This window comes from Amblyomma maculatum, chromosome 1, assembly GCF_055883805.1.
Source record: "Amblyomma maculatum isolate TAMU_Amacu chromosome 1, ASM5588380v1, whole genome shotgun sequence".
Classification (NCBI taxonomy): Eukaryota; Metazoa; Arthropoda; class Arachnida; order Ixodida; family Ixodidae; genus Amblyomma; species Amblyomma maculatum.
The window spans coordinates 298747848-298766481 of NC_139344.1; the positions used below are offsets into that span (position 1 = coordinate 298747848).

The 18634-nt window shown below is 46.6% G+C and overlaps 1 protein-coding gene across 1 annotated transcript in view; it reads right to left on the bottom strand.

Annotated features, from left to right (window-relative positions):
• Positions 1-530: 530 nt before the first annotated feature.
• LOC146206876 (structural maintenance of chromosomes protein 3-like) overlaps positions 531-18634 on the bottom strand; it is an 87706-nt gene continuing 69602 nt past the window's right edge. The window contains exons 10-11 of the mRNA XM_084575864.1: positions 10796-10902; positions 531-2307 (exon numbers count right to left, since the gene is read on the bottom strand). Coding sequence (XP_084431990.1) covers positions 2236-2307; positions 10796-10902 — 179 coding nt within the window. The 3' untranslated portion in view covers positions 531-2235. The remainder of the gene's footprint in view (positions 2308-10795; positions 10903-18634) is intronic.

An 18634-nucleotide genomic window follows, 5' to 3' on the forward strand; every position in this document is an offset into this window, starting at 1 on the left:
CGGCTGCTGCATCGCCTGTGCCGAAAAATGATGTAACTCAATGATTAGTGAAGTTCTACTGAGGTTACATTGAGGCCTGGAGCAGGCCACAACAGAGGCAAGAGAGGCAACAGCATGGCAAAAATCCATGAATGGATACCTAAACACCTGCGCCTGTGTTTCCAAAGAGGACGTTGAAATGCAATAGCTCACAAGCAGCCCTGCTGGTCGGTTGTTGACAGCTAGCAAAAATTTGTTCACGTCAAGGGCGCATGGTGTGGATTAAGGCAGATCCATGTCTGGAGAGAACTCCGACGCTTTCGTGTGGGGAGGATGCTGGAAAACACTTAATGCTGTGCATTCGAGATGCCCAGCGCACCATGGCCACATTTGCACTTTCACAAAAGTTACGTGTACTTGGGGTCAATGTGTGTGACCCGGTCCACCGAGAGCATTATACCCTAACCCAAGTCTGTGCACACCTTTAGTAGCAAGCAAGTCTGTCTGCAGACACTGATAGTGAGCCTTGCAATGGCACAAAGACAGTGCTATTTGGAAATAGACAATTTATTTTTTTTAGGCTATAAAAACAGCCATGACACATGCTATGCACTGCTAGAGAGATGTGAATGGCAACTCGTATCTTTTTAGCATTGCAATATGTTAAAAATACATGACGAAAGTAGGCTGTGCTAAAAACTAAAGTAGGCTCCCATTAGGATATTAAAAACGAGCAATACAAGAACATTTGGTAGATAAAAACATATAACAAGTCACTTAAAACATATTTTGCATGAGCTTGGAGGTGACCACGAGCCATACTGACTCCAAATAGCAGGACCTGAAGTGCCAGTGTGGCACTCTCCGACAAGTGCCAATTTTGGTGCCACGAGCGCTGTCTGCCACACCACTTCTGCTGAGATACACCTGCTTTCAGCGCCAGTAATGGTCATGCAGTGGAAGATGCAAGACAGGAAGAAGCGGAAAAGATAGCCATCTCAAAACCATCCCACATAGCTACCCAGATGCACATTTCAGAGTAAGAAGGAAAGAAAAGACAGCAAGTCACTTCACAAGAAAGGAAAGGGTAAAAACAAGCTAACAACTGACCCATCCCACTTCCCTAAGGGATTGCAGAGATCACGCCTAGCAACTGCTGCCGACCACTAAGTTCTCTGACCTTACCCCTCAGACTCTTTTCCTACAAAGCCTTCAACCTTAATTCTTTGTTTCAGTTACATAATTTGACACATCTGGCAAGCTCACGCTTGATTTCTGGGGCACTTCGAATAAGACAGTTCTTATGGTCCCTTCAAGCTATCCTAAGTGCGGCCACCGATGGTGCTAGTGCAGCCGTTGATGCCGATGCTGGCGATCAAGGTGCAGTTGCAGATTTCTCAATACTGGTTTCACAAAAGGTATTATTGCATGGCAAGATTAGGAAGATCCTAAAGGGAGCCTACTATATAGTTAAAGGGTGAAACGCTCATAACACCATGATGACACAAATATGTATATGCGAGTGCACAAACAGCTGTTTACAAAGATATATAAGTCCTGCTACATGCAAAGGTCTAATGGATGTAAGTGTACAACAAAATTACACTGCATATAAAGGAAGATTTCAAATGACCAAAAATGATTTTGAAACTACACAGGAGCCTTGTACAAGTACATACCTGCGAACCTGGTGAGATAAAAAAATCAGGAGATCTTTATTCACACCAATGGAAGTGGCGATTAGTACACATTCAAAATTTCAATTTTCTGAAGAGCAAAAGGGGGGGGGGGGGGGGGCTGCTGCATCGACCTCGCACTGCCATCAACGAATATTGGTCGCTGCACCACCAGACTAGAAACGACCACCAATGTCGCACCCCTCCATTTTTGAAGCGGCCAGCTGCAGCTAGTTTGGCTTTGGCTCAAATCGGCCTTGATCAGGTGCCTAGCCGCTAATGCCGATGGTGCTAGTGCGGCCACCGATGGTGCTAGTGCAGCCGTTGATGCCGATGCTGGCGATCAAGGTGCAGTTTCAGATTTCTCAATACTGGTTTCGCAAAAGGTATTATTGCATGGCAAGAATAGGAAGATTCACGTAAGTGGTTATAAAATAAAAAAGCTAAGTAAAAAATCCAGACTCCCAGGCAAACAGGGAGGATCGGCAGGTATGCAAGCGAGCTTTTCTGACCTGTGGTGTTTGTCCCTACACAATGAAAATTTAAATATTTAGTCCACAAATCACAACCAAAGAAAGCCTCAGCCATGTGTTGTGTCATCTTCAACAAAGTCCCGGGCCTCTTCTTTTGTCACAGCTTCAATATGGCTCACCTGAAAAGTGTATTCCAATCATTCATACAGCATTCGAAGCCAAGGTAGAATAAATTTCAAAAGATCAACTGAAACACAGAATAAATTTATCACGCTTTAAAAGCACATGAAGAATGCTTAGTGGAAAAACTGATGTCAAAAATCAAGCGATGTTTAATGCTGCTTTTCTGCACTGGCACAGAAGGGTTCTCAGAATTTAGCGACAGTGACAACATAGGCTTTTCAGTGGTGACTGTCATTTGTTTCACAGCCTACAATTTCAAGCTGTTCAGAGCCTTTGTGAATAAGAAGCGTGGAAACCATAACAAGGGATCTGGACTCTTCATTTATCCAGAGCCAGGGATAGGTCTCTCAACTTTCTGTGGTGGAAAATATTGTTCCACGGATAGAGATCAAAGAATCTGTGAAATTCCGTGAAAGAGACCAATTTGTAGTTCACATTGCCTCTCACATTATATTCAAAACTACCTCCATTTTCTAGGCTCTTCAAGGTAGCCAGAGAGACCCAAAAGCACCTAGGAGAAGCCAGCTTTTCAAGTTGGGGCAAAGAGCACAGCATGCAAGTGCAAAGAAGACTGTTACATTGCTAACCTACATGCAATGCCCCCATACGGTGACAGTTTTGAGTTGTGCTGGCGATACCTGGCCACTGAGCAAGTGGCGCGCATAGAAAATGAGCAGAGTTTGCTTTGGGCTCTCGGCTCGATGCACTGTGTCATTCTTTGCGGGCATGTTATCCCCGGAAGGGAATATTATGCCAGTTTTCATTCCTCTGTCAGCCGCCCCTCCATCCGTAAACATGCCAAACTTCGGCATTTTAAGCCGTTCAAGGGGAGAGGCAATGACTGGCCGTGTTATCAGCTCAAGGCTTTTCTTAGTGGACAACATCGCCAAAGCAAAGCGAATGTCCATCTTTATCAGCTGCTGTGGGCACAAAACATATGCGTTGCTGCGCAATCTAGTCAAGCCTGACATGCCTAGTGACAAGAAGCTAGACGAGGTTTTAATTGGTGCTAGGAAACCGCTACTGCCTAAAGCCATCTGCCGTTGTGCAACATTTCCACGTCAACTAGCGTGTCCGCACAGAGGGTGAATCTGTCAGTATTTCCATTACAGCACTTTTGAAAAGCCTTTAGGAGCATTGCAATTTGGACTTGCTGCACCATCTAGTTTATACTTCAGACAACTTATTTTGTTTTAGGCGTGGTTTCTATTTTTTTCCGTAAGGTGGCTATTTTTCAAGCATAGCTGAAGTTGAGGTTGCGGTATGGAACGCTCCCAACATGACATGACCCTCGGTAACAGCGCTCGCTCGATTAAAAAAAAAAAAAAAAGAAAAAAAAAAGGAAAAAAAAAAGTACCAGGCCATTCTATTGCCTCGAGAGTAGAGTTATTGGATGCTATCAGCAGCAGTGGCTCAGAAGACGACGTTGCATCTTCAGATTTTGATTTTAATATTGAAACTGCAACAACAGCCCTAAACATTAATGGCTGCGTACGCGTACGTATAGGTTTCTCTCTCATTTGTTTGTTCTTCCTTGGAGCTCGTTTACATGATGCAAATATGTCACAATTGATATGTTTCTTCCGAAGTTACCGACATTCTAGTGGAAATTAAGAAGAAGAAATGGACATGGGCAGGACATGTAGTGCGAAGAGAGGATAACCGATGGTCGCTGAGGGTAACAAACTGGATTCCAAGGGAAGGAAAGCGTAGCAGGGGGCGGCAGAAAGTTAGGTGGGCGGATGAGATTAACCCTTTCACTGCCACTCCCGAGATAACTCGTGTGTCCACACATGCACACTCCCTGCTTCTCCCGAGTATACTCGTTTTGACTTTTTAACTCGTTCCCTGCCGCTCCCGATTACACTCGTGTAAAAAAAAAAACGATGCAAGCATGTCGCGCCATCTATGGAGAAGACACATAAATTCATAAAACATGTATAAATTTTAAGCAACAGATGGGGCGCATTTGTTTAGATGCGTCTCTTGGTCTTGGCCTTGGCAGAGCAGCCATGGCGAGGCAGCGTTCCGCGTGCGTCCGCGGTTTGACAGACGAAGAAATTCAGGAATTGCTTATGAATTCGGACTCCGATAATATCGGTGCCTGTGTGGTGCCTTGTTTTGAAGAGTACCACATCAAAAAGTTTTCTAAACACCTTGACATCCAGGAAATAATTGTTTTGTTAATTAGTTGTCATTTTTGTATTCAGTGCAATATCTATAAGGTTATTTTGAATAAAAGCGTTTACATGTCCTGCAGAGCATCGCAGTGCGTTACTAAAATAAAATTTTCACGAAACTAACATGAAAAATAAAAAAAAAAAACCCGACAGGGGGAGTGCAGCGACGAGAAAAAAAACCCGGCAGTGAAAGGGTTAAGAAGTTCGCAGGGGTCAAGTGGATGCAGCTAGCACAGAACCGGGTTAAGTGGAGAAATATGGGAGAGGCCTTCGCCCTGCAGTGGGTATAATCAGGCTGATGATGATGATATGTTTCTCATTTGTAGTACCTCGACAACAAATGCGGAGACAACCTTCCGCCATCCCAAAGATGGATTTCGTTTCGGTCAAGTAGAAATCTGGGTACCGATCTTAGATTGACACTCTGTAGCAGGCCTCCTGGTGGCTACGGAACGTCAGTACAAGGTTCGCCAAAGCAGCAGACCTCTTCAAACGATTTTCACTGTAGTAGTTCTATATACAGTCTTCCTGAACATCAAAAAGTATGCGTTTACAGTCATTGACTGAAAATCTCGATTCCTGATTTTTCGGACAAGTTGGATTTTTCGAACTTTTTTCTAGTGACCGCGACGTGATCCATGTAACTAAGGTATATAAGCACCTGAAATTTCTCATCCATTGTGACTGATTGCTTGATTTTTGGACTTTATTTGTCCCACCGCTATTTGAGGATGCTTCATTTCAGAAATTGTCAGGATTACGTGGTGGAGCATCCATAAAAGGCGGCGGTTCGGTGAACCTGTAGTGGCGGGTTCACTTTTGTGTCTGTGCATCGTCAAAGCTTGCGCATTCCTCCGCGACGTGTTGGCAGCGGCAGTACAACCTGAATGCTTTGAGAATGGGCTGATGTCAAACGAAAATGCTTACATACTTTATTTGATTTAATCGCATTTTATTTCTTATTTTCATATCAAAAGTTCGTCAAATGTGTTAGGGCAGCTATAATTTTTGTTTCATTAACTTTTTCCAGCCTTCTGAAGAGCGATCTTGGTTGAAACTAATAATGGTTTAATGTACTGTTACCAAATTTTACTGAAGTAAACAAATTGTACTTCTAATTACTTGCTTCTCAGAGAGTAAAATTTATTTCAAGTCGAAGGCTGAAATTCGCCTTTTTTAGGTAGCATAAGAAAAAAATTTTTACCTCGGAACAAATTTCAGTTATAATTTTAAAACGATGAAAACTTTCAAGAAAGATTTCAAACATTTTATATGTTCCAAAATCTATTTTACAATTTTTTTTTAAAGAAATATAGCAAACCTAATTTTTTTATTCCCATGCAACTTTTTTTGTCCTGGATTTTTTTTTTTTCGCAATGAGGATGCAGCGGTGGCGTAGAGGTAGAACATCTGCCTCGCATGCAAGAGGACCGTGGTTCGAATCCCAGTGCCGCGCATTTCTCCACCAGATAAAAAAAAAATCCGCAATGTTGATGGAATTGCCTAAATAGGTTTGGGGTGCGACCAGATGTGAGATTCCGTTCTCTCAATGGTAGGGTACTCTGAGCAGCGTCACCTGGGGACAGATAGTGGAAATATTGTAAAAATGAATAAGAGCGCATTTAAAGCAAGTCGTACCCGTTCTTTCAGTGGCGCAATTGATTTACACTTTTTACCTGAGCACTGAGCAAATAAAAAGTGTGTTCGAATCCTGTAAGTGCAACTCGTTTTCTGATTTTTTTAAAAATCGCAATGTTAAAATAGGCTACCAAGATCTCTCCAGGGGGCTGTTCCCCTTTAGGTTGCATTATGTGATGTTTTTAATTCTTAATAGCCGCAAAACCAGCCGCGAAGAGAGCCACGAGGTGACGGCATGACAATGGTTACACTATTCAATTACCTTCACCGTAATCATTTCCTGCCTTCAGTGAGTGTATGTTACCTTTAGGTTGCGTTCAGAGACACCTCTTGGTAAAAATCGCCGTCTAAGCCGCTCAGAGGCAACCAGTTAGAAGAAAGAAGTTGCGGGACCCTACCGTTGAGAAGACGGAATTACGCCGACCTGATGCCGGTGAACACCTCCGGCAACGCATTCCCTCACCAGAGCAGCAGTTGGCCACCCTGCTGCAGTATTTGGCCGCAACCTCCCATGATTAGTCCTATAAAACCCCGGCCCTCAGTCTTCTCAAATCTCCAAACGGCAATCGGTGGATCGCGATATGTGCTGACTACCTTACTCGTTACTGTGAAGCAGCTGCTCTACCATCGACTACCGCGCATCAAGTGTCGCTGTTCCTTCTGAACTCTGTCCTCTTGCAGCATGGACCACCACGAGTAGTAAACAGTGACCGAGGCCGCCAATTCACTGCCGACATTGTTGAGGAGCTGCTACGTCTATGCACAGTCACCTACAAGCACTCAACGTCATATCGCCCACAGACAAACGGTTAGACGGGACGCATCAACAAGACACTGACAAGCATGCTTGCCATGTATGTGGATTCGGGTCATAGAACTGGGACACCATACTGCCCTAAGTCACATATGCTTTAATACCGCTACTCATAAAATTACTGGATACAGTCCATTCTACTTTTTGTAACGCCTGCCACGTTACACCCTCGACACAATCATTCCGTTTTCTCCCAGTGAAAATCTGAATGTCGCCGAGATCTTGTCCTTGGCTGAAGAAGCTCTTCGGATTGCCCGCTTACGGACTCTAAAACCACTACGATGGCTGCCACCAGCATGTTATCTACGCTCCGGGTGAAATGGTCTGGCTTTAGCGTCCGGTCCGGCGCCGCAGCTTGCATCAAAAGCTACCGGCCCACTATGATGGCCCTTATGTGATCGAGGCCAGAATAAGTGACATCAAGTAGGAAATCGCATGCGTTACCTCAACTGGTCGCCATTCTGCGAAAACTGAACTCTCACACATCGCTCGCCTGAAGCCATGCCACTCTCCACTCTCGAGAGACAGCATAACTCATCCAGTGGACTTTGGCTGCACAGGGGGAAAATGTCATGGAGTAAGGAAGATGACGTAGAGGAAGGAGAGGGTGTGAAGAAAGAAGTGGAAGTGACTCTGCTGACCGGACCAGTATCAGACTTCGCTCTTATGGCGCGGCTCCGTCCTGAGTGAAGGTTCCACACCGTAGCATCTCAGACTAGTACTGAATGGACTCATTTCAACCTGCTCGTGCTGCAGCATCACCACAAATGGAACTATGTAGTCCCCTCCCGTTAATACGAAGTTCACAGGAACCACAAAAAACTTCGAATTAAGCGAACTTCCAATTAGGCAAAAACACAAAAACAGCATCTTTATTAGTAGCAAAATTGAGTATTATCTAAGAAAAATAGTCTGTCATCTTATTCTGCTTCTTCTTGCTGAATTCCGTTACTGAAAGCAAGTTCTGCAGGATGCAGATGTGGCGGAACGCTTCTTCCGTGTTACCTTCAGCGACAAAAAAGCGCTCCACGAGAGCAAGGCCCATGGCTGCATCGGCAGCCTTTGGTTGCGGCTCGTCTTCAACGTCGTCGTCGCTTTCCTGGGTCGATTCCTGGGGTCGAATAATCTCTACAATCTCGCTATTTGTCAGTGCCCCGCACGTTTCGATCGCCTTGTCTTCAACTCTCCGAGAGCGTCACCAAAATCAGTGCTGTCAGACTCACTTGTTGACGCTTCCTCTGATGAAATTGCATAATTATACTCCGAAGAAGCTGCCACAAAACCACAAGCCCTGAAGCAGTTTGCGATTGTGTCTTGCCTCACACAATCCCATGCTTGCGTTAACATGTGGATGGTGCTGAGTAGGCTCAGCTTATATTTTGTGGAGTTATCCATACACAAAATCATGTGCTCAAGCCTGTACAGGACCTTAACATTCTTTATGATCCCTTGGTCTACAGGCTGCAGAACCAATGTTGTGTTTGCAGACAAAATGCGAGGCATATCGCACTCAAGGCTGGCACATCCACGTGAGCACTGCATTGGTCCACAAGAAACAACACCTTGCGATTCGAAGAAGCAAACTAGTGGTCCAATTTGGTAATCCAGCTCTTGGTAATCCAGAAGATTTCGGCCGTCATTCACTCTTTCTTGTTTGACTCATAGTGTACAGGCAGCGTCTTTACGCCTTTAAAACACCTCGGCTTGGCGGCTTTCCCGATCACAAGTAGCCGACATCGTTCCGTGCCAGTCATGTTTGCCGCGATCAGCACCAACACCCTCTCCTTGCTGCATTTGCCCCCGGCACAGTGATCATCCTTGAATGTCAGCGTCTTCTCTGGTAGAAGCCGATAGAAGAGTGCAGTCTCATCTGCGTTGAACATGTCCTCTGGATTATATTCGCTGAGATATTCATGCAGCTTTTTGTCTTTCCCCGTTGTACTATCGCGCCCAGTATGAGCTACACCGCGTGAGCTCGTGTCCGAGCGCTCTGCAAGGTTGTACAGTGGCGCTGATTTTGCCGCGTTTTTGGGTTATCTGGAGAGATAACCGTGCAGAACGCTCGGACACGTGTTCGCGCGGTGTAGCTCATACTGAGCGCGATAGTACATGTTTCCTAGTTAACAGACGCTTTTTCACCACACACGTTCTTAAAAACCAAGTCGTGGCGATCTTTAAAGCGCGTCAGCCGTCTATCAGAAGAAACGAAGTCATCAATTCCCAACTTTACTGCAAGCGTTCGGGCTTTCGTCACAACAGTATCTCCGCTGAGAGGAAAATTGTTGCTCCGGGACTCCCTAATCCAAACCAGATCCAATCCAATCCAATCCAAACCATTTCAAACTCTGGGTAAGCGCCGGTGCGCATTTGCTTCTGAGACGTCTTAAACTAGTCATTCTCAAATGCATTCATTATTGTGCGCTTGTTCTTGATAAAGTTTGAGAGCATGTTCAGCTTGATCCCGTACTTCCGCGCAATGTCTTGTTTGGCGGCACCTCCCTTCTTAACTTCCTTCAAAACTTGGACTTTCGTCGCCAGGCCGAGCGCGCGATAAGAGCCACGGTTTACCATGGCTATCAACGGCACGACTACGGTCCAATTCCGAAATGCAGAATCACCTGCGGAACAAAGTGGCCGAGCGCGCTAAACACAATGCAACAAAGGGCTCGACCAAAACACGCACCCACGCCTCACTGCTGGCTGCGCACGCTGCAAGCACTGCAAGCCTAACCTCCTACAATCTTGCCACCGCCAGTATGCAGCGCTGCGCACACCTATGGCACCTGCGTGGCCTCCGCGCCACTGCAAAAAGTGTATGACATCAACGCGGAGCACGGATGCTGTTGTAGCACTTGAAAGATTACACAATCCATGCAAAATGACAATCGCCTCGAGGATCCCGACTGAAAATAACCTTCCAATTAAACAAAATAATTGGCTCAGGACTTGGAATTATTGAGTGATTTTTTCCATAGGATTAATGCAAAACTGAGGGGCCTGGCACTTGCAATTAACCAAAAATTCCAATTAAGCATGAGGAACAGCCACCTGCAAGTGATGTGCGCATGACTCTGTACCGAGCACACCAATGACCAGCAACTCTGAGGATGCAGTGCCTACATGCAGTGCATTGAGTCGTTCTTCACTGGCATGATGGCCTACACAGGTTGCCACCAACTACCGGCTATAGATCTAAAAAGTTTTGTAGAGAAAGATATGGCACGGGCAAGTCGGGAAGGCAAAAGGGAGCAGGAGTGGGCAGCTGCTGCATGCATTAAGCGCTGGAGGCTTCACTCCATTGCGGCGTATGCCTTATCAAGTGCTGCCCCTTAAATTACATATCTGCTCCTTTCGTGTTCTAGTGTAGTTGGCATGAACAGTTTGAGATTTCATTATAATCGTAACTCAGCTGTAGGCGTACAATTAAGACCAAATAGTCATTCTAACATCATACTGTCGTTCCTACTAATGGCCATAATAACAATAGTATCAAAGGAGAGAGTGTAGCCACTAACATATGCAGATTCTATGAAAAATGCACAACTCTTTCAGGACAATAAAAAGCTGGCAATTAAGCGGGTTCTCGGAAAAAAAACTATAAATGAGACATTTAAACGACTCTTGTGGACAAAGTGCAGCTATTCAAATTCTCTTTAATATTACTGTAGAAATATTATTCACTTGGCATATGCTCTGACAATAATAAACGAAACAGGGCTTAAATCACTGAATTTTAAATATGAACCCCACTTGATTAAGTGGACATTATCATCACTTAACTTCAACTGCGCAAACACAAATAGCGCAAAAAAAAAAAAAAAATAGAATGCATATGTTTATAATAAAGCTTACCTTGTTCCGAAATTTGACACCATAAAATTTGTCTGCTTTCTCAAGGAGCTCAGGACGAAATGTAGTTGTGATGAACTGCGCTCCACTGCACAGCTCGTGAATCATGTCTACAAAAGGAAGAAGAAATATACGGTAATTATGCGATGCAGGAAACAACAGACATGGCAACCTATGTACACACCAGAGTAAGTAACCATTTTTTACTGCAGTTTCTTTTTTACTAATAATTTTTTTAATGAAATACATCACATGGTGTCTAGACACATGGTATGAAAATGCTTATGGCTCTATGAACAACAGTTTTCACAGGGCAGAGTAGGTCGTGCTAGCACAGCAGAATCCCTCTAAACTCAAGACAAAAAGACTTGCTCTATGTCAGTGCCTTCACTACATCAGCTGTTGATCACAGCAACAGTGAGGTCTGGTAACCTTAGAACCCCTTTATAGTAAAGTCATTGGGACCAGCAAAAAGTTTCAACTATATCAGGGTCTTCACTACAGTGAAACCTCGTTACTATGAACACCACATTAAAGAATTTTTCAAATTCATGAATTTTTTAATAATTCCCAGCAGATTTCTGTTTTCAATGTAAAACTATTTCATAGTTACGAATTTAAAAAAAGCGTATATTTCAGAATAATGTAGTATATTATTTTTTCTTTTATAATATAGGAACATCAGTATTATGAATTAACAGCGCCACAGCTCGCAACTTTTGCATGAAACAGAAACTGCCGTTTCTGTGTGCTATAGCTATCATCATCAGTATATCTAGAGCCAGCTCCTAGCGCCACCACAAAGCTGTGGTTTATTATGCAGTAGTCGGCAGGCCTAGCCGCCTGCCTCTTTTTTCTTTGTTTCTTTCTGTGATACATGTGGTTCGCTGGTTGGTCATTTGTACCAAGATTTTTAATATTTTTTTTTTGTCGCGGATTATTTTATTACAAAGTTTCTGCGAGACATAACAATGACTACAGCCAGGCAGGTGCCAAGATGATAGGAATGCAGCGATCACTGCAAGAAATCGATACAGGGAAAAAGAAAACTGGCCTCTGCAGATGGCTAGCATTTCCCTAACAACCGCTGCAATCATTTTGAAAGACCGAGACAAGATTTTCCAACTTCAGGAAGCACTGAAGAAGAGGTCATATAGAACTCTGATGCTTTTTTGCACACAGACAAAGTCCGTACTTTCACCGCTCGATGCAATCACACACCCGATGAGGTGTTGCGCAAAGTGGAAGGTGTAGTGGAAGGTAAAGTTAGTGGTGTAATGTAGTGTGTGGTCGTGTTTGCTGCACGCGGCAGAAGAAAATAATTGATTTCTTTAAATAAATCAGGTTTTGGAGTTAGTGCAGTATTCTTATTTGAGGTTTTGCTTGTCTACACAGGTGCCTACTGCCAAGGTACGTTATTTTCATGCCTAGGTTTGACCACCGGCTTATAATAGCAGATTTTTCATTACAACGATATTTCAAAATAACGAACAATATTTTGTGGTCCCGCCAGATTCATTATATTGCCGCAATGTTATCTTACTGGCGCCGCCATGTGGCGAGCTCGGGAGACTGGCACGCGCTCGTCCTCTTCGCTCTCGGTGCTCGCCCGCCAGTCGGTTCCGTGCCTGATCTTGCCGGTACTTTTACTTAGTTGTAAGTAAACCTGCTGAACCAGTTTCACTGGCTTCTGTGACATTTTTGGTGGAGGTGCTGGGTAGATCCCATGTACGAAGAGCCTCTGACTGCCCCCTACGCCCATCTACACACCATGGACACGACACCTGTGCACAAGGCGAGCCGTCACTTGAGAGGCTTAGCACCCGAGTGTGGTCCTCTTGTTTCCCCACCGCGAACCACGATGACTACAGAGGCAATTCAGACCACTCAGCTTCCCGTGATCTGCCATATTCCACGTATGCCCACACCGTTTCATGGCGACAAGTTCGAAGACGTTGAGGACTGGCTGACCAGCTACGACCGGGTCGCTGTATTTAATGCGTGGGACGAGGAGCGAAAATTGCAGAATGTTTATTTCGCACTAGAAGACTCCGCCAAGATGTGGTTCGAAAACCATGAGGCTATCATTTCCACCTGGCAGGATTTCCGGCGGCAGCTGCTCGCAACATTCGGCAACGATGCAAGAAAAGAGATGGCCGAACTCGCTCTACAGTCCCGAGCACAGCGGCCTAATGAAAGCGTCGCCATGTTTGTGGAAGAAATGACTCGCCTTTTCAACCGGGCGGATCCCTCCATGTCGGAGGTAAAGAAGGTGCGCTACCTTATGCAAGGCGTCAAGTAGCAGTTGTTCGTTGGCCTTGTACGTGACCCTCCACGTACTGTTGCTGATTTTACGAAAGAAGCAACAAGCGTCGAGCGTGCCTTGAATCAGCGATTTGTACATTTTGATCGCTCAGCGAACATCGCTGCCATAGAATTCCGCTTGCCAATGTCCGGAAACGACAGGGAAGCCCTTTGCGAACTTATCCGAAGCATCGTGCGTGAAGAGCTGCAAAAGCTGCCCTCTCTCGAACAACATCCACGTGTTGGGGGCATCTCGGATATAGTGCGCGAAGAGCTCCGCCAAGCAGTGCCATCAGTACCGTCACCCCAGCCGCCTGCGCCACAGATCATGACGTACAGAGACGTGTTGCGTACCCCTGCGCCTGAACAATTGGCACCCTGCAACCTTGCTCCTCCCGCACGTCTTCAACCCCAATATCCAGTTTCGACTGGTGTGCCTGAAGCTCGACCACCCGTTCGCAAAGCACACGCGTGGCGCACGCTGAACAATCTGCCTTTGTGCTTCCACTGCGGTGAAGCCGGTCATGCTCTGTGCCACTGCCCGTACCGTCGGATGGGCTTGCGCGGATTTTCCCCGGATGCCCCTCGGCCGCGCTATGGCGAACGACCTCGGGACATCGACCAATACCTCAGCGACCACGTCCCACCTGCGTCCCTCCAGCGACGCCAGTCCAGGTCCCCACCGCCGAGACAGTTTTCAACTAGCCGCCGTTCTTTCCTCAGGCAGTCCCTAAGTCCGCACCGGGAAAACTGAAGACGGCGACCCTCGGGGGTAGGGCCGCCGTCGATGGACACTACGACCAACATCCTCCGCTCACCGATTCGATCACACATACCGACCTCCGACCCTTCGCTCCGATCAACAATTCGACCACTTTTCGACGATCGCCAAAGCTTTCCTCCGACGCCCCCAATCGACGCACCGCACGACCAACGAGTTCGACGACCTCCCGACGATCACAGAAGCTTACCTTCGACGCCGTAATTCGACGCAACGAACGACCCGTCAGCCCGACGATCCTTGACACGCTGCACTTTGTCGACGGTGAGCTACATTCCGCCGAGATACCGATCGTCGTTGATAACCACAACACGACTGCCCTTGTAGATACCAGCGCTGATTTTTGCGTTATGAGTCATGGCCTTGCTACCATTCTGCGAAAAGTCCTGACTTCTTGGCACGGAGCCCCAATAAGGACAGCCGGAGGGCACGTGGTAACGCCGCTCGGAGTGTGCACCGCTCGCGTCGAGATTCACCACGTAACTTTCTCGTGCTGCTTTGTTGTGCTAGCAGAGTGCTCCAAGGACCTGATTCTCGGCCTTGATTTTCCTAGAGAAAACGACGCAATCATCGACCTCCGTGACTTCATGGTGACGTTTTCCACTCACTGCGCAATTTCCGACGAGTACAGACAGCACAGCGACGACTACACAGACAGGCCAGTTTTCTGAGTGTGCGACGACCATGTCACTCTACCTCCACGCACCAGCTTGTTTGTTACAGTGCAGTGCGACAACCCCCCCGCCTTTCAAGGCCTCGCGGAAACGAACGTGAATTTATTGTTGAGCCTACAAGTCTGCGTCGCTCGGGGGGTCTTCGCCTTGAAAGGTAAACGAACTGAACTGCTTCTAACGAACTTTAGTGCCGAATACCGCCATTTACCGCAAGGTACAGCTATTGCTTATTTTGACGAAGTCAGTGCGCCATCCGCCCATTGCGCCCTTTCGCTGGCCAACGAGAACCCTCCCGAGAGCACTGGACATACTGTTCAAACTGACGTGAATCCAGCTTTGTCTCTTACCCAGAAACGCCGCCTTCAAGCAATTCTGGACACTTACCGTGACTGCTTTGCCGTCACTTCCAAAGTGAAACAGACGTCAGTAACCAAACATCGAATTATAGTTGATCTCACCGAGCGCCCTATCCGCCAACACCCCTACCGAGTATCGCCGAAAGAACGAGAGGCTATTCGGGCGCAAGTTGATGAAATGCTCCGCGATGATGTGATCCAGCCGTCCACAACCCCATGGGCGTCACCAGTTGTGCTGGTCGCTAAAAAGGACGGAGCACTCAGATTCTGCGTCGACTATAGGAGGCTTAACAAAATTACGAAAAAGGACGTCTACCCATTGCCCTGAATCGATGACTCGTTCGACCGACTTCGCCACGCCCGATACTTTTCATCACTCGATCTACGCAGCGGGTACTGGCAGATCGAAGTCGACGAACGTGATCGAGAGAAGACCGCATTCATTACTCCTGACGGACTGTACGAATTTAAGGTGCTTCCATTCGGTTTGTGTTCCGCTCCCGCAACCGTTCAAAGAATGATGGACACTGTCCTAGCCGGCCTGAAATAGCACACGTGCCTCGTCTACCTTGACGACGTTGTCATTTTCTCTGCGACCTACGAAGAGCACCTCAAACGATTGATGGCCGTGCTAAATGCCCTCCGCGGGGCCGGACTCTCATTAAAACCAGAAAAATGCCACTTTGCATTCCAACAGCCCAAGTTCCTGGGTCACATTGTGAGTGCTGAGGGAATTAGCCCTGATCCAGAGAAGACGACTGCCGTAGCTGCTTTCCCGACCCCCACTGATAAAAGTTCCATACGTCGGTTTTTGGGCCTCCGTGCATATTACAGGAGATTTGTACACGACTTCTCCCGAATAGCGGAACCATTGACTCGTCTAACAAAGAACGACCAGCCTTTCATATGGGCCGACGAGCAGCAAAGGGCCTTCGAGGAGCTTCGCAAGCGCCTTCAAACAACGCCCGTACTTGGCCACTTCGACGAGGAGGCCGACACAGAATTGCATACCGACGCCAGTAACTTTGGCCTCGGTGCAGTTCTCGTTCAGTGGCAAGAAGGCGTTAAGCGGGTGATTGCTTACGCCAGCCGCACCCTGTCTCGTTCCGAAGCGAATTATTCTACTACCGAAAAGGAGCGCCTTGCAGTTGTGTGGGCGGTAACAAAATTTTGGCCGTATTTGTATGGCCAGCCATTTAGAGTGGTCAGCGACCACCACTCGCTCTGTTGGTTAGCGAACCTTAAGGGGGGACACGGGTCTTGCGGACCAAAAAATCGCGAAAAAATCACTTTTTAGAAAATGTGATTTGCGAAATCAGTAGCTCTTTATCTACCTATCTGCTAAGTTTTTCATCTCTAGGGTCGGTATTTTAGTCGCAATGCCAATTTATATAATCGATGTCGCCCAAATTTGGGCCGAAAACGACCCCTGAAACAACCATTTTCCGCGAGGCGTAGCTCCCGTTTTGTGCGCGGCACCGTAGCCATCTTGGTCTCATTCGAAAGAGCCGCCTTTCGTCTTCAAATTGCCGCCTCTGCTGTTTACATTCGCCCATTGGTCGCATAAAAAATAGCAAAAAAGAAAACGTGGCATTTGCAATCCCATTGGCTTTCGGGGTGCACGTGACGATAAGGCGTCCCCGCATTGGTGGAGCTGGCTGACGGCGTCTGCTCGGCGCGCCCGAGCCGCGGGGAGACGGCGGAGACGTGACGCCGGCCGCGCTTGGTTCCGAACCGCGAGGTACGTTCATGGCAAGAATTTGTGAAAAAAGTGAAAAAAAATAGTTGGATAATCATCTCAAGTGATGCCCTGCCTCGGCTGTGCGCGCTCAGGCCGACGGAAATCGTGCGCCGAACGATCGTGTGTACGAGCCTGAAGTAGGCCTAGCGTGTTCCCCAGCACGGGGGACTGCTACTGCCAGCGGTCGCACCCGCCGCGACAGTGATAACGCAGGCCGCAGATGAGCAGAAAGATAAGCTCAAAACAGGAAAAGCTTGAACTCGCGCCAACTCCAGCAACGAAGCGGTAGACGGATTGTGTTCGTAACGATGATGGCAGCGCGGCGGACAGTCCGCTTGGCGATGCGGAATTCACGATCGTCAGATCTAAACAGTTTGCCGAGATTGGCGAAGCGTAAAACATACGGCGGCGATATTGGCATTTAAAAAAGTGAACGGGGATAAGGAATCGCCATCAAACTTATTCTCCAATGCGTAAACTGCGGGACACGTCGTCTTCGTAGAGCTCGCCGCGCGTTTGCTCCGATCGGACCTCGTTCATAGTCCTTAGGGAATTCACTTGCTTCCAGTGCAATGCAGAGCACTGGGAAGCACCAAACAGCTCCAAATTACATTTCTTTTCCGCAATAAACGTTCCTCACCGCGGTCTTGATGCGAGGACGTAGCAAAACGACGTACGTAAAAAAAAAAAAAAAAAAAAAAAAAAAAAAAAAAAAAAAAAAAAAGTGACAACTGAATGTGCTGCAACTGCAAATCAAAATGAAAGAGGCGACACTTGGACGTTGTTGGAAAGCAAAGAGACTACATTCCTGGAGGTTTATAGCCATTTTAAATTGTAAACGTGTGCATTGCACCAGTGAATGTCTGAGAGCAGAGAGGAAGCGTGCTTTCTCTGCAGCTTTTCAGACTGCAGCAAAACGAAAGCAGAAGGGCAAATCCAATGCAGATTACTGTCCAGGAGCCTTCTAGGCCACAGTGGCCTGCATTTCTACAGTTTTTGTTTGATTAAATTAGTGTTTGACATTGCAATTCGTTTTTTCCATTTTTCTCAAAATGAAAATTTTGCCTACCCTTCTATTTTGCGGGTGGCATTGTGGCTCTCCTACTCGTTAGATTGTAATGATTTTTTTTTTTACTGGCTCGTGAGTGTTAAAGGAACACAATAAAGCTATTATACAAGGTCTCAACTGCATGAAAAATTTTTAAACATAAGAAGATGTAGAAAGGTGGTGGTTGCACTTGTGAAGCTGAAACTTAAAACTTCCATAACTTTGGCTTGTAGTAAGGAAGGAGCACAAAACTTGTTTTATTGTGTTCCTTAGACATTCAGGAACAGATCCATGTCCATTTTAGCAATTTCCCTTCAGTAGATATCTTTACAAGCTTCCTGCAAGTCTGGAACAGCAAAGTTGCTGTAACTACTCAGCAAATTTACGTAGAAGAAAACTAACAACATATTTGAAACCAGCACAAGAATTTGCATAAACCCTGCAAATTTCATACTGACAGGACAAATATTAAGAAAATTTTGCTCAAGACCCATGTCCCCCCTTAAAGATCCTTCAGGCAGGTTAGCCCGCTGGAGTCTCCGCTTACAGGAGTTCGATGTCACTATTGTGTACAAGTCCGGCAAGAAGCACAGTGACGCTGACTGCCTATCCCGAGACCCTATCCCGTGTTCTTCAAGTGAAACAGATGACTCCGTCTTTCTCGGCGCTGACTGCCTATCCCGAGACCCTATCCCGTGTTCTTCAAGTGAAACAGATGACTCCGTCTTTCTCGGCGCTCTCTCGACGCCAGATCTCGCTCAACAGCAGCGAGACGACACCGAACTGCGGCCCCTCATCGATTACCTCGAAGGAACCGCCTCATCGCCGCCTCGCCTTTTCACGCGTGGCCTGTCGTCATTCTGCTTGCGTGACGGCATCCTCTACAAGAAAAACTACGCTTCCACAGACATTCAGTATCTGCTGGTTGTCCCAACGCC